General features: G+C 40.9%; 1 protein-coding gene across 3 annotated transcripts in view; it reads right to left on the minus strand.

Moving 5' to 3' along the window:
* Positions 1 to 109: 109 nt before the first annotated feature.
* The window catches only part of cep104 (centrosomal protein 104), a 37,760-nt gene continuing 25,058 nt past the window's right edge, over positions 110 to 12,811 (minus strand). For 2 of the 3 annotated variants that reach the window (XM_020089039.2, XM_020089040.2), the window contains exons 14-22: positions 10,501 to 10,689; positions 9,326 to 9,421; positions 9,020 to 9,107; positions 8,585 to 8,657; positions 8,319 to 8,427; positions 8,055 to 8,193; positions 6,962 to 7,029; positions 4,002 to 4,089; positions 110 to 2,025 (exon numbers count right to left, since the gene is read on the minus strand). In XM_020089039.2, coding sequence (XP_019944598.1) covers positions 1,895 to 2,025; positions 4,002 to 4,089; positions 6,962 to 7,029; positions 8,055 to 8,193; positions 8,319 to 8,427; positions 8,585 to 8,657; positions 9,020 to 9,107; positions 9,326 to 9,421; positions 10,501 to 10,689 — 981 coding nt within the window. In that variant the 3' untranslated portion in view covers positions 110 to 1,894. Of the gene's footprint in view, positions 2,026 to 4,001; positions 4,090 to 6,076; positions 6,225 to 6,961; positions 7,030 to 8,054; positions 8,194 to 8,318; positions 8,428 to 8,584; positions 8,658 to 9,019; positions 9,108 to 9,325; positions 9,422 to 10,500; positions 10,690 to 12,811 lie in introns of those variants that run through there. The other variant, XM_069526325.1, reaches the window with a different exon arrangement.

The raw sequence follows: 12,811 nt of genomic DNA on the forward strand, positions 1-12,811 counted from the left end.
TTGTATATTCTTTGTGTATCAGAGGGTGTTTCCAGATTTCTAATGGCTGACAGAGCTTCATCTCAAATCATTTTAACACTTTGGTAGAAATAGTGACAGAAACCTTCAGTCGTGTGAAATCACATCTGCAGTGCAGCTTTATGATGCTTTATTTAAACAAATACACTCACATTTGCAGAAAAATAGTCATTTAATTCCTAAATGTATTCAGAAAACATTATCAGTATCCACTGTTGCAACAGACTATAATACAGAAGCACGTTAGAGCCAATATAATTGATTGGCAAATTAGAGACCAAATATATACTATCAGCTATATTAGAATATTTGAGTTGTTTGTGAAGTAATACAACAGTTGATGCTATAATGAACATTAACAAAGAATTTTACATTCTCGTATCATGTATGAAAAAATCTGACCTTCCCTCAAACTATTTTTAAAGGATGTTTCCGTTAGTTCAGAGACCCACAGACGTTTGTTATTTCTGCGTGAACTGTTGATGAACCACAGACACATTACAATCAACATGATCACAGTTCTGTGTATATACATGCTGCTTTAAATCTGACATTTATCTCCATCTTTTTAAAAATGTTGCAAAGGTCTACTCTGTGTCTCACTAGTAAATAGTAGTAAAGCACAGAAACCTGCCATCTTCTCAGGATTGCCAGTACAGGCATTATGAGGAAGAATAGATTACATCTAAACTGCTTTTAAGAACCGTCCCTTTGGCAAAGTGCTGCTTTGTTCCTGGATGAAATGACTCAAAAAGAAAAATGTAAACAGATATGAAAATGTTAAGTTGACGGTAAAGCTACACCACGTCTACAATGGCTTTAGGACCAAAGCACTGTCTGCTAGAATGTCTCAGTCTCGTGCTTGTAACTGAACCTCGTTCCTCCTCTCCTCTCACTAACCCTTCAACAAGCAGAGGAGCGATTCTACGCATCAGACAGCGTCATCGTCTGTGGCTGAGATTCAATGATTGATGACATCATCACTGAATAACCAACTTAAAAGCTTGGGAAAGATTGTACAACAGTGATCATGAACATAAATTTTAGTTTTCTTTAAATCCTGGATTGGACTGGAGATTTTTGACCAACATGCTCAGACACCACTATTGATGATAAGTACCTTGTTTACCATGCAATAAAAAGTTCACATTCAAAACAACATTTAACTGCCTGTATCCAGCTGTAAATAGGAAAACATGATGGTTTGCAAGCTGGTGAAAACAAATGTCTTGGGTGTCTCCGTCTTGAGACTGAGAAAGTAACCCTGATGAAGTCACGGTGGCGTCAATGAGATGATCTCAGCTCGGAGACAACGTGTTTATAAGCAGAAGCCTGTTCTGTGAAATGAGGGTGTGGAGCTTGAAAGAGGTGAATATTTACCAAACAGACTGGTGTAATGAGGAGATGCTACTGGTCGTGTTTTGGTAACTACACACCCACATACTGTTACAGGGGGACATGGTGGTACAGTGATGTCAGCACATTTACTAAACACGACAGATTTGACGATGAAAGTTTCCAGTCATGTCTTCTCTGTGTGGATTCTCTGTCACTGACTAATACAAGATGAGAATTTAGAAAGAGTACATGTGTCTAAATAAGTGAAAGCAATACCATGTTGTAATGCCAGTCTGAACATTAGCTGATAAAACAGATGTACTCCTTTTTTTGGTAGACTTAAAAAGTTAAAGCATATTGATGGCTTCAAACAAAAGCCTGGCTTGGCCTTTAAAATCTTATTGCATATGTCAGTGAATACATTTGAAATCCATTCTATATCTTTTCTCAAAGTGCTTCAGGAACATGGGAACAGAACAGCATGGAAGTGGGGTGGAGATGCTGGGATGTCCCCAGAGGTGCTGTTGTGGAACCAGCTTCACTGCTTCCCTTGCGAATGTCCTCTGGCCAGAGAAGCCAGGGCTGGGATCCGACTGCCTCTGCCAATAGGTCTGCCTCTGGCCCCGACCGACCAGGACTGCTTCAGCTTGGCTCCACCGACAGCCCTGCCTGTACACACACACACACACACACACACACATCCATTAAACCTTTACAAGAACACTGAAGAACCCCTGTGTCCTGACACACTGTTCACCATCGAACAAAACAGTCTGAATTATCTGTGCTGTGACTATAAACATGCAGCTTTCACGACATGAGGAGATTGCAGCAGCACACTCAGAGATCATGTACTGTGAGGTCAGTCACTCTATCACAGAGCTCACTGAAATATGCAGTACAGTAAGATAATGAGTGGGTTCTGTCAGCCTGTGAGTAGAATCAGGAAACCGTCAGAATCACAGACGGAACAGTAAACAGATCAGGATTCTTTGTTCAATACTCCATTTATATTCAAGTATGATTTTTATTTATTATTTGCAAAGATTTATCAATTTAATTAAATCTTATTGAATAATTATTAACCTTTCAGACATAATTTTCCCTTCTATGTGGATCATCCTTTAGTTAACCATTCCTGGGGGAAATACCGATAAGTAAACACCTTCACTGCAGAGCCATTGTCCCTTTAGAAACACAACAGACCCACTCTATTCCCCATCCAGACAGAAATACGGTTTTATCGCATCCTGCAACGAAGTCATCTCACTGGTCATCTTTCAGGCTCGTAGCCACATTTTGTCTGACAACAAAAGTCGTTTGTAAAGTGGTGGTGAGTGTAAAACCAGCCAAGAAAAGGAAAGAGGAAGGTTGAATGAAAATGTGCCCTTAAGGATAAGAAGAGAGAGAAACTGGCCGTTGAGAAGGGTGGTAAAACACTTGAACCATGACCAAAGTGAAAAATGTCAAAGCAAGCTCACATTTATATCACTGTGTGCACCTGGTCATCACAATAAAATGTAAGGGCTTACATGGCCACAGTTATTGAGTTTTTTGGACTTGATGACTCAGTCAACCTTAATCCAACCCTCCTCTAACTGTAACTGTTGAAATGTTGCAAGTGGCCCATTTGAGTACCAAACCTTTAGTATCTAATATGTTAGCAGTAGCATTTAAGTGAAGCTCCGGAGAGATGATGGTTAATTCAGATTTTGATAGTTTCTGTTTAAGTATCCCCATCTGTGATGTGCCTATTGTCACATTCACTCACAGTTATGATCCTTAAAGGGATATTTCACAGAAAAGATTCACTCGTTATCTAATCACCACTATGCTCATAGAGTTGTGGGTGTAGTGTTGGAGTCCACAAAACACAGGGGTTAAACAGCGTTGTGTTCCACACTGCTCCTCTGGCGTCATCCAAACATCTGGAGGCATTTCATGTTTTGTTGTTGTTGTTTTATGTTTGAAGAAGTGGTAACCAGTTTCTTCCATTGTATTGGATTTGGCTGCAACGCTGTCATAGTGGTTGGTGTGCCCGGGGGCAGTACTCTGCCTATGTCTGATTAAGACAGTCAGACAATCACACTATGTACTGCCAGGATTCATCAGGCCAAGCCTTCTTATCTGAGACAGCTGAAGTGCACATGGAACAGCTTTTGTCTCCTGCTAGCACGTGTGTATGCATAGCTATCTGTGCACTTCAGCAGACGGATTATATTATAAAGACAAGAGTCTTCCAGTTACAATGAAAGCTGCTATATACAGAGGTAATTACATAACGTGAATACACTGTTCCTGAAAACAGTCAATCGTGTCATATCATAAAATCTTAGAATTATGACTTAAACGTTGTCAGCATTGGTTTCCGAGTATTTTGTATATATGTGATCATTTTGAACAGTTACTGTGATATTTTGTTGAGAAAGTTATTAACATTCTGTGAAATATCACTAAAAATGGAAACACGAACGCCCACTTAATCTGGCACCATCATTGTACAACTCCTCCTCTGCTGTGAGGCAGGAAGCCATAGTGGAAAAGCAGCGACACAAAATTTCACCAACAAGCATAGGCACTTTCTATAGCTCTCGCACTCAGCATTGGGGATGTAGGTGTGAGCGGGGGGCGTATGAATGCTTTACCTTGTGCTGGCTGGGTTCTCTGGGACACCGCAGTCCTGCGTGAGTTTTGTTTACAGCCCTCCCTGCCCATGAGGTGAGCCTTCCAGGCCTGGAACAGAGACAAAAGTAGCTCAGTGAGTCCGTGCTCACGCCGGTACCCTCTCGACTGGGACGACCACGGGTGACTGTAGGCCCAGTCAATGCCCGAATGGCCGCCCTCCCTCCCACTAACACTGCTGTCTTTCATTGGGTCTGCGCTCGGAGCTCTGGCAGCGAGAGTGTGACTTTTCCGTTAGTTTCTTCTTCATCACTAAACTTTTAAGGATGTGTGAGGTGACAGACTGCATGTTGTGATTCTGTTTCTGAATGAGAGCGCAGATGAAGTATAATTTACAGTATTTCTTGCTCTCTTAATCTCTGACATGTACATGTACATGTACACATCAGGGGTAAGTGGCTGAAAAGGAAACCACTAAATGTTTAATTATCAATGATTTCCTTTGTATGTCTATGATTAGCACAGTGGCAGTGTCTCACAAGAGATAATTATCTTGTGCTTGAACCCGGTTAGATTCAGTCTTGTGTAAGTCAGGTGCACCTTCTCTGTTACTGCTGTACGTCAGAATGTCTGCTGGTAAAGATAGGCCCCTACTTCTTGTCATCCTTCTGCATTTGTATGTTTTTCCAAGAGGTCTGCTGTCACCACTTGAATTAATACTTCTTCTCATGAACTGTTTGCAAGTCAAACATGTATACCAGGTTCACACTACCTGATTCAGTCGCCAATTGTTATGTGCGAACTCAAGAGGCTCAACTACTGCGAATAGATTTCTCACAAGCAAAATATACAGAGTGTTAGAGCTACTTCACGACCTTGAAAGACGTGTAGTCTGAACTTAGCTTGAGAGAATGATTGTTACTTTGTGACTACTATCTTTTCTTCTATCAAGTTGTTTTCTTTCAAATCCGGCAAATCAGAAAACAGGACTGACATTATCAAACTTTACCAGCACACTTACTTACACCCTCAACATCAGAGGCAACACACAGCCTATCAAGCAACAATAAAGTTCCAATCTGAGGTACCAGTAGGAAGAGTAGCTCCTCTAAAGATGAGTTGCATGATTCATTAGACTCCGCAATGACAGACACAGAGGAAAAGACAAATGAGAGGAGACACGGTTGTTACATCTTTTAGCGGTGCAGTCCACATCCATTTTACAATTCTCAGTCACACAAAAGTGGACAGACACAAAGGATTAGTGATGGATGAGCGGCCTCAGGAGAGCTGAAATATGAGCATGGGTAAAGTATGCAGGACAAGAATAAACGATTGTCTCTGTGGTTAGATTGTATGTATACATGTATAATATAAAACATGAAAGTGACATTTTGGGGTTACCCACCATGATGGCATTTCCTCATTCATAAGTTCAACCTGTTGAAGAATAAAACGACCAACAGCAGAAAATCTTTATCTGCAACCTTGTCTGACCTGTTACAGGTCTGAGGAAAACTGCTTCTACTGCTGGAAATAAAAGAACCTTTGACAACAAGAGAGTGATTTGTTTTTGTCCAGTGTTTATTATTTGTGTCAAAAGAAAATTGGAATATTATTATCTTTATTCCTCAGTTTAAACAAACAGAGGGTAACAGAGACCGCTTACTTTTAAATCGGCTCTGGTTCCAGAAGTAAAATTCCCATTAATTTTCCGTATCAAAAAGATTTTTAACATGAAACCAGGTCGACAGGCGAGACCATAAAAAATTTGATTCAGAGCAAAAAAAATATTGGAAGACAGAAAAAAGGCAAAGGTGCCGGACTGTGGTCATAATTATTTCGAGAGTGAAGGAACTACACCTCCCAGAAACCATTGCGAATGATCCCTTTCCATACACCTTCCAGTGTTCGTCTTGTTGAATCTAACCTTGTAATTGATAAAGTGTTGCAATACATTGCAGTTTGTATCTTTTATTTATGTATATAGTGGTTACAATATTATGACTGATAGTGAAAATCTCTTCAGTAAATGAATGGGATTTTTAACTTCCGGAGCCACGCTGCTGAGTTCTATAGGAATGTGGAGAATGCGATGGCATCTACTTGATCGTGAGACAAATGAAACAGCCCAGTAAGAAGAAAGGCTTCTCCCTCTTTTGAAGTCTTTAAAAGGCCAACAATGGTGGTGTTTTACCTCAACACCTGTTTGCTGCTCAGGCCTCATATTAGAGGCTTTCTAGTGCCTGTGTTGATATAAAAGAGGGGAAATAGAAAAGCACACTGAGTGAAATTCAATCACAAAGTCAGTGAAACCTTTTATCGAACTTCACCTTGAGCACATCCAGCTTTTTTTTTTCTCATTAATTTGACTATTTTATTACCTGGGAAGCAACTAAACCTTTCTCACACAAAACAGAACAACCACTAAATAAAAAGCAGTTTCACATACCTGTACCTCAAAGTTGATTATACTAAAAAAAAAATTTTTTTACCTCCGCCATGGAGATCATGTTGTTGTTTGTTGGCTTGTTTGATAGTTAGCAGGATTACACAAAAACAACCCAACCAATTTGAAATATTGTGGACGGATAGGGCATGACCCAAGGAAAACCATTTTGGTGTCAGGATCAGGCAGCAAATCTGCAAATTTTAACTTTCTTTCAAATAGCTAGATATAGGACATTTTTCTTCATTTTCCTTGATTTCTCAGACAAACAAATGTGGTGCAGATCCACATAAACAACTGGATATAGTGAATTTAAATGTGGTTTCACAAAGGGACTGTTGTGCCTTGGTGGAGGTACTGTATGTGCTCTACTGAGTGCCCTTCTAGTTGCTTATGTAGCATACCATCAGTTTAGAGTTAAGTTGAGGGAACCCTTATTTTCCGAAATCCAGCCATAGTTACACAACAGTAACTCAGATGATGTTGACAAAACTGTTACATCTGGATCTCCTATATGTGTCCTATACGTCTTACCTCCTCCCCAGGCATGAAGTTGCTGTGACACAAAGGACAGTGGTTGGAGCCTTTACCGGAGATGGGAGCTGAAACAGAAACATGAAACCTTTAAGCAGCTCATTATACAATTACAGCAAAGGTCCCCTTAAGACTCTAGAGATAATGATGAAACCATACCACCCACAGTTTAAATGGGAGAATGGTAAACTATCTATCTAGACTTACAATTCACATTTCTAAATACTAATAATCAAACTTATCAAGAGAGCGGAGACAGACTTGAAGTTTTGGTAAAACAAAAGGCTCATTGCAGCTGTTAATTATTTATGGAAACATATGGCTGATGTAGTGTAAACCTTGTATTGTAAAAATATTCAAAGCAGCTGGTTCTCAAAACAAATAGCACTGATGAAGTGAGCTTCACCCTCAGGTTAGTGGGAACATCAACATTAAATGGCCATTTCTCTGATTAAAAACAAACAGCAGATGCTGGAAGAGAAGCTGACCTCACCTTTCAGACACTAAATAGTGGTAACAGGTTTTAGCATTTTACCCAAACTCTGCTGAAACCAACACCTTGGAAAAGTACTTGAATGAATGTAGAGCATATCTTCTGTTGTTTCATCGTGTTTTTGTGTGTGTGTGTAAATAATAAAAAAAAATTATGGCTAAATTCCATTTGCTACAGCTTCGGGGACATGAAATTTTGCATTGTGGCTGTCACATCTGTCACATGGACATGTCTTACTCGGACACTTGACCTGAATGAAGACTAAACTGCAATTCTTAAGTGCGTCCTTTTTATTGTTAAGAATCCTAGTATTTTCACAAATTTAGAATGAGCGCTTTATATCTTCGTCAAGGGTACTCTTCCAAGGAGGCTGCTATGTTGCACCGCCATGTTTCTACAGTAACCCAGAACAGACAAACCAAACAGTGGCTCGAGAGACGACCTTTCGCGTTCTTATGTTACCTGAAGGCCACCATATGGTTTTCATAATAGCTTGGAAAGGAACGGGTGCGGGCAGGGGTAGTCAGTTGGTTGCAATCTGCAAGCTCACCATTAGACCAACTAAATCCTTCACACTGATAAAACAATGACAGAACTCACGGTTGCAGGAAGGACCCTGGACGTGTCGAGTTAAATCTTCAGAAGCCACGGCCTCAGAGCAGCGCGGACATTGGCTGAACTTGGAATTGCTTTCACATTCACCCAGTAGGTGCTCTATGAGGCTGGCTATCTCCACTACCTGTGAACGCACAGCAGAGATACACACAATGTCTTCATGCTTTATTACTGAGGTGGTGGTGGTTAAACCCATTTTGTTCAAGAGGATTACAAAACGTGATAAACCTTCTGCAAATGTAAGTCTACCTGTCTACATTCACTGCAGCGTTGCAGCATAGGACAGTGTTTCCAGTAATGAAGGTCCAATCCATCTTCTGTGAATGACTTGTCCTTTTTACCACAGAATATACACAAGCTGAAACAGATCACATCGAATCAGATCTCAATTAAAATAACACTGGAGAACGAGCAGACAATGCGAAAATTACAATGTAAACACTAAAATTTGACTGGGATAATATGCTAAAGCCCAGAGAACCATATATTTTTAAAGTCTCCATTGTGTTACTTACTTGTCCAGATAGTTAGTAGATTGTTGGACTTCTGATTGGTCTGTTATCTTGTTCTGTTGCACTTTACTGGCAGCTGGAAAAAGAAAAAGGCACAGCTCAACCCATGCCTACGATTTAATTGTGTCTGGTATTAACATGCATGAACAAAATCTTGGAGCATTCTGTGGCTTGGTGAGTTGACAACAGAAGCAGATGCTGCGAGGTTTCTTGTCTGTTTTTGTAAATGGAAAATTATTTTGTGACAAGGACCTGCAACAGTGTGACTTTCATCTGAACAGGTGACAATTAAAGGCTAATGTGCTTGTATCACATTGCTCTATTGAAACAATATCCCTTTGTGCTTTAACACAATCCAGACAGTATGGTGTACAGTATATATATAAAGTATTAGTGCTTCTGCCTACTTTATTTTATTTCATTTAAATGTACACATACTTGCTTTGGCAGCTTTTTGGGACTCTTTCTCAACTCTAGGGATTTCCTTCTTGGCCTTTTGTCCTTTGGTCCCTTCATTGCCTCTCTCCTTCACAAGCAAACAGAGACGTTATGGGAACAAAGCTCCAAACAGAGATGCTGTCACAAAAGGAAAACTCTAAAAAACTTTAAACAGTGACTTCAGACAAAGACGTTTTTGAGAAATGGTGGAACTCCCAAGACTCGGGTCTGTGTGGAGCAATAAATACAAATTAGCAGCCATTACGAGAGGTGATGTAATGGCAGTATGATGGCAACTCCACCTACTGTGATCTCTTTCAAGGCAGCCAGCTGCTCCTGAAGAGAGTGGATCTCCTCCTTTTCCTTTTGCCCCTCCTGCTGACCACCTCCCTTCTTCAACGTCTGAAAGGAAAAGTGACCATCAGCTGCTTAGTCAGAATCATTTTACTATGACTTTATGACAACCATCACTCTATCTCTACCATTTCGGCGCAGATCACACCAGCTTTCAATTCATTGTTGTCATTTGCTTTTAAAGCTGCACAGCGTAAATCTCTGTGGACTCTCGGAGCTGCAGTGATCCGGTGTTGTTGTGATGGCAACAGCTTTCACTACGTAACGGGAACACAAGGTCTCTAATAACACCACGAGAAATTAAGCTCAGTCACATGGAAAACAAAATTGCACAATGCCAGCTTTGGACCACAGGCTGTCTTCATTACTGCTTGCATTGTGATGACACGAGTATACAGCAACAAATCCAACCCTTCCATCCATCCATTATCTATACCACTCATCCGTTAAGGGTCATGGGGGAGCTGGAGCCAATTCCAGCTGAAATTGGGTGAGAGGCTAGGTACACCCTGGACAGGTCATCAGCCTATCACAAGGCCAAAATACAGAGACCAATAACCATCCACTCTCACATAAATTGATCCCAGTCTGCATGTCTTTGGACTGTGGGAGGAAGCCAGGGTACCCGGAGAAAATGTATGGAGACACAGGGGAATATGCAAACTGGGATTTGAACCAAGAACCTTTGTGTTGAAAATGTGAAAAATGTGTTTGTCCCTTGGTAGTTTTGAAAAAATGCTGCACCATCTATACTGTAAAATAAACCTTTCTGATAATGACCTCACCTTCAATAAGCAACATAGTTATTCCAGTCATGTTTTTTGCAGTTCAGGAAGATCCAGAAAAACTTAGAGATTGTCATTCATGCTTTCATTTATTTTCTCGTTTGGATTATTGCAATTCACTCATCACCTGCCAGAGCAGAGTCTACATAAATTACAGCTCGTCCAAAACGCAGTGGCTAGACTCCTCTGCAAATCTGCTAAAAGAGAGCACATTATTCAGATTTTAGCTTCATTTCATTGGCTCCCAGTAAATTTGAGATATATTATAATATCCCCTCTTCAAGTGAGGCACATGTTGAGTATCAATAAAAGATTCATTTCATTTGAAAAAATAAATCTTACCAGCTTTCCATCAATTTTGGCAAACCCATCAAAGAGGGTTTTGTAGAGAAATTCGTTGCGTTCAGGATCATCGCTGGGTGGAAGGTAGCTGAGAATGGCACTCCTGTGCTGCTGGTACATGGATAAGACGATGCGCTGCGTCACCTCTCGAACTGCTGGTGCAGTGTGCTTCAACAACACTGCACAGAACTGAAACATGTGAACATTAAGCCAAGATTGACTGTAATTCAATGCAATATCCCCTCTGGTCTGAGCTATTAAACAGAGACAACAAAAAAATATGTGATTTTAGTCACTTTCAAAACATAAACTTGATTGATCCCTTGCCAAGGAAATTCACTCAGCTACAGCAGCAGTCAGAATGTAAGAAAAAAGGAACACAGTAAAGTATAAAAATAAAATAAAAATAAACTACAGGGAATATGTACGTAATATACACATTTCACTTAAGATACACTGCTATACATTGCCTAAAACAATTAAAGGAACACTTAATCATCACAGTATAACAGCAAGTCAGGGATATCACTCAAGCAATACCAAGACAACCCCCAAAAAGGGAATGGTTTTGCATTTGCTAGCCACAGACAGCTGCTCTCTCTTTGTCCCTCCTGACCCTTTTCTTCTCTAGTTTTGTGTTCTGCTAGCATCCTTGTCCCTTCTGGTAGCACAAGGCAGTATCTGCAGCCAGATCAGGTTGCACAGGTAGTCCAGCTCCTCCAGGAAGGCAAATTCATACGTGCGGTCACAAGAAGGTTTGCTGTTTCTCCCAGCACAATCTAAAGAGCATGGAGGAGATACCAAGAGACCTGGGGAACACTGCCAGAGCCCTACAAAATGACCTCCAGCAGGCTACAGGTGTGCATGTTTTCTGAACAAACCTGTGCTCACAGCCCAGCACCATGCAGCTTGATTGGCATTTGCCAGAGAATACCAGAATTGGCAGGTCCGCCAATGGCGCCCCATTCTCTTCACAGATGGGAGCAGGTTCACAACAGGAGTACATGCGACAGGCGTGAAAGAGTCTGGAGAAGCTGTGGTGAATGCTGCCTATAATATCATCCAGCATGACCAGTTTGGTGTTGGGTCAGTGATGGTCTGACGAGGCATATCCTTGGAGGGTTGCACAGACCTCCATGTCATAGCAAATGGCACCTTGATCGTTGTTAGGTACTGGGATGAAATCCTCAGAGAGATTGCAAGACCTTACGCTGGTGCAGTGGGCCCCGGGTTCCTCCTGGTGCAGGACAATGTCCAGCCTCATGTGGCCAGAGTGCGCAGGCAGTTCCTTGATGACAAAGGCATTGATGCCATTGACTGGCCCTCTCATTCCCCTGACCTAAATCCAATTAAGCACCTATGGGACATTATGTATCCGTGCATCAGACGCTGCCAAGCAAGATTGCAGTTAACCTTGACTGACCTGCCCAGCCTCTACAAAGTCTCGCTCAGTCCTGTCTGATGCTAGTCACCCACTGTGTAAAGAGTTCATGTTGTTTCCCTCTGGCCACAGATATTCTCTGCCAAGATGCAGGACCAAAAGACTTAACAACTCATTTGTCTCTACTGCAATTGGCCTTTTAAATAGCTCTATGTAAATAGTTTTTTCATGTTGTCTACTGTCCTTTATTTATTGCTGGCTGTTAAATAAATTGCCCCTTGGGGATAATAAATTAAATCAATCAAAACCATCTGCCAAATCATCAGGAGCATGCCCAGACGTTGGCAGGTGCGCATACACGTAGGGGCCATACATAGTACTGAGTAACATTATGAGTTGCTGTGATAAATGTCACGCAAGTTTCTTTGATTTTGGTATGATTTTAGATCCAGCACTCAATGGGTTCATTGTAATGGAAATGTTTCAATCTAACGGTTTTATCTGAACGTGCTCAGTGGGTTCAGTTAAAGTATCTTGAATCAGCATTAAGCTCCACGAGGAGTGTTTGCTTAAGTGCAATAGTATGTCTACAATTAACTGTTTGATCAAATACGTAGTGTTTATACCATAGACTGTATATAAAGATTTATATAAGGTTTATACACAAGAAAAGATCAATGTCCACCTCTTTTACTATGTCAGTTGCAGGACTGTAATTACAAAATTACAAATCAATGACGAAATGATCCGCTATCACTGACCTGCACACATACTGTATAGCTACTTCAAGGGGAAGTATGGCAAATCCTGTAATTTCTTTACAAAAACATCCTTTCAAAATAAAAAATTATGATAAAGCAGCTTGGTCCGATTTACAGATTTAGCAGCCAGCTAGAGATTGAGGACGAGCTTACACTGGGGCCTCTCCCG

Source organism: Paralichthys olivaceus, chromosome 6 (genome assembly GCF_024713975.1).
Source record: "Paralichthys olivaceus isolate ysfri-2021 chromosome 6, ASM2471397v2, whole genome shotgun sequence".
Lineage (NCBI taxonomy): Eukaryota > Metazoa > Chordata > Actinopteri > Pleuronectiformes > Paralichthyidae > Paralichthys > Paralichthys olivaceus.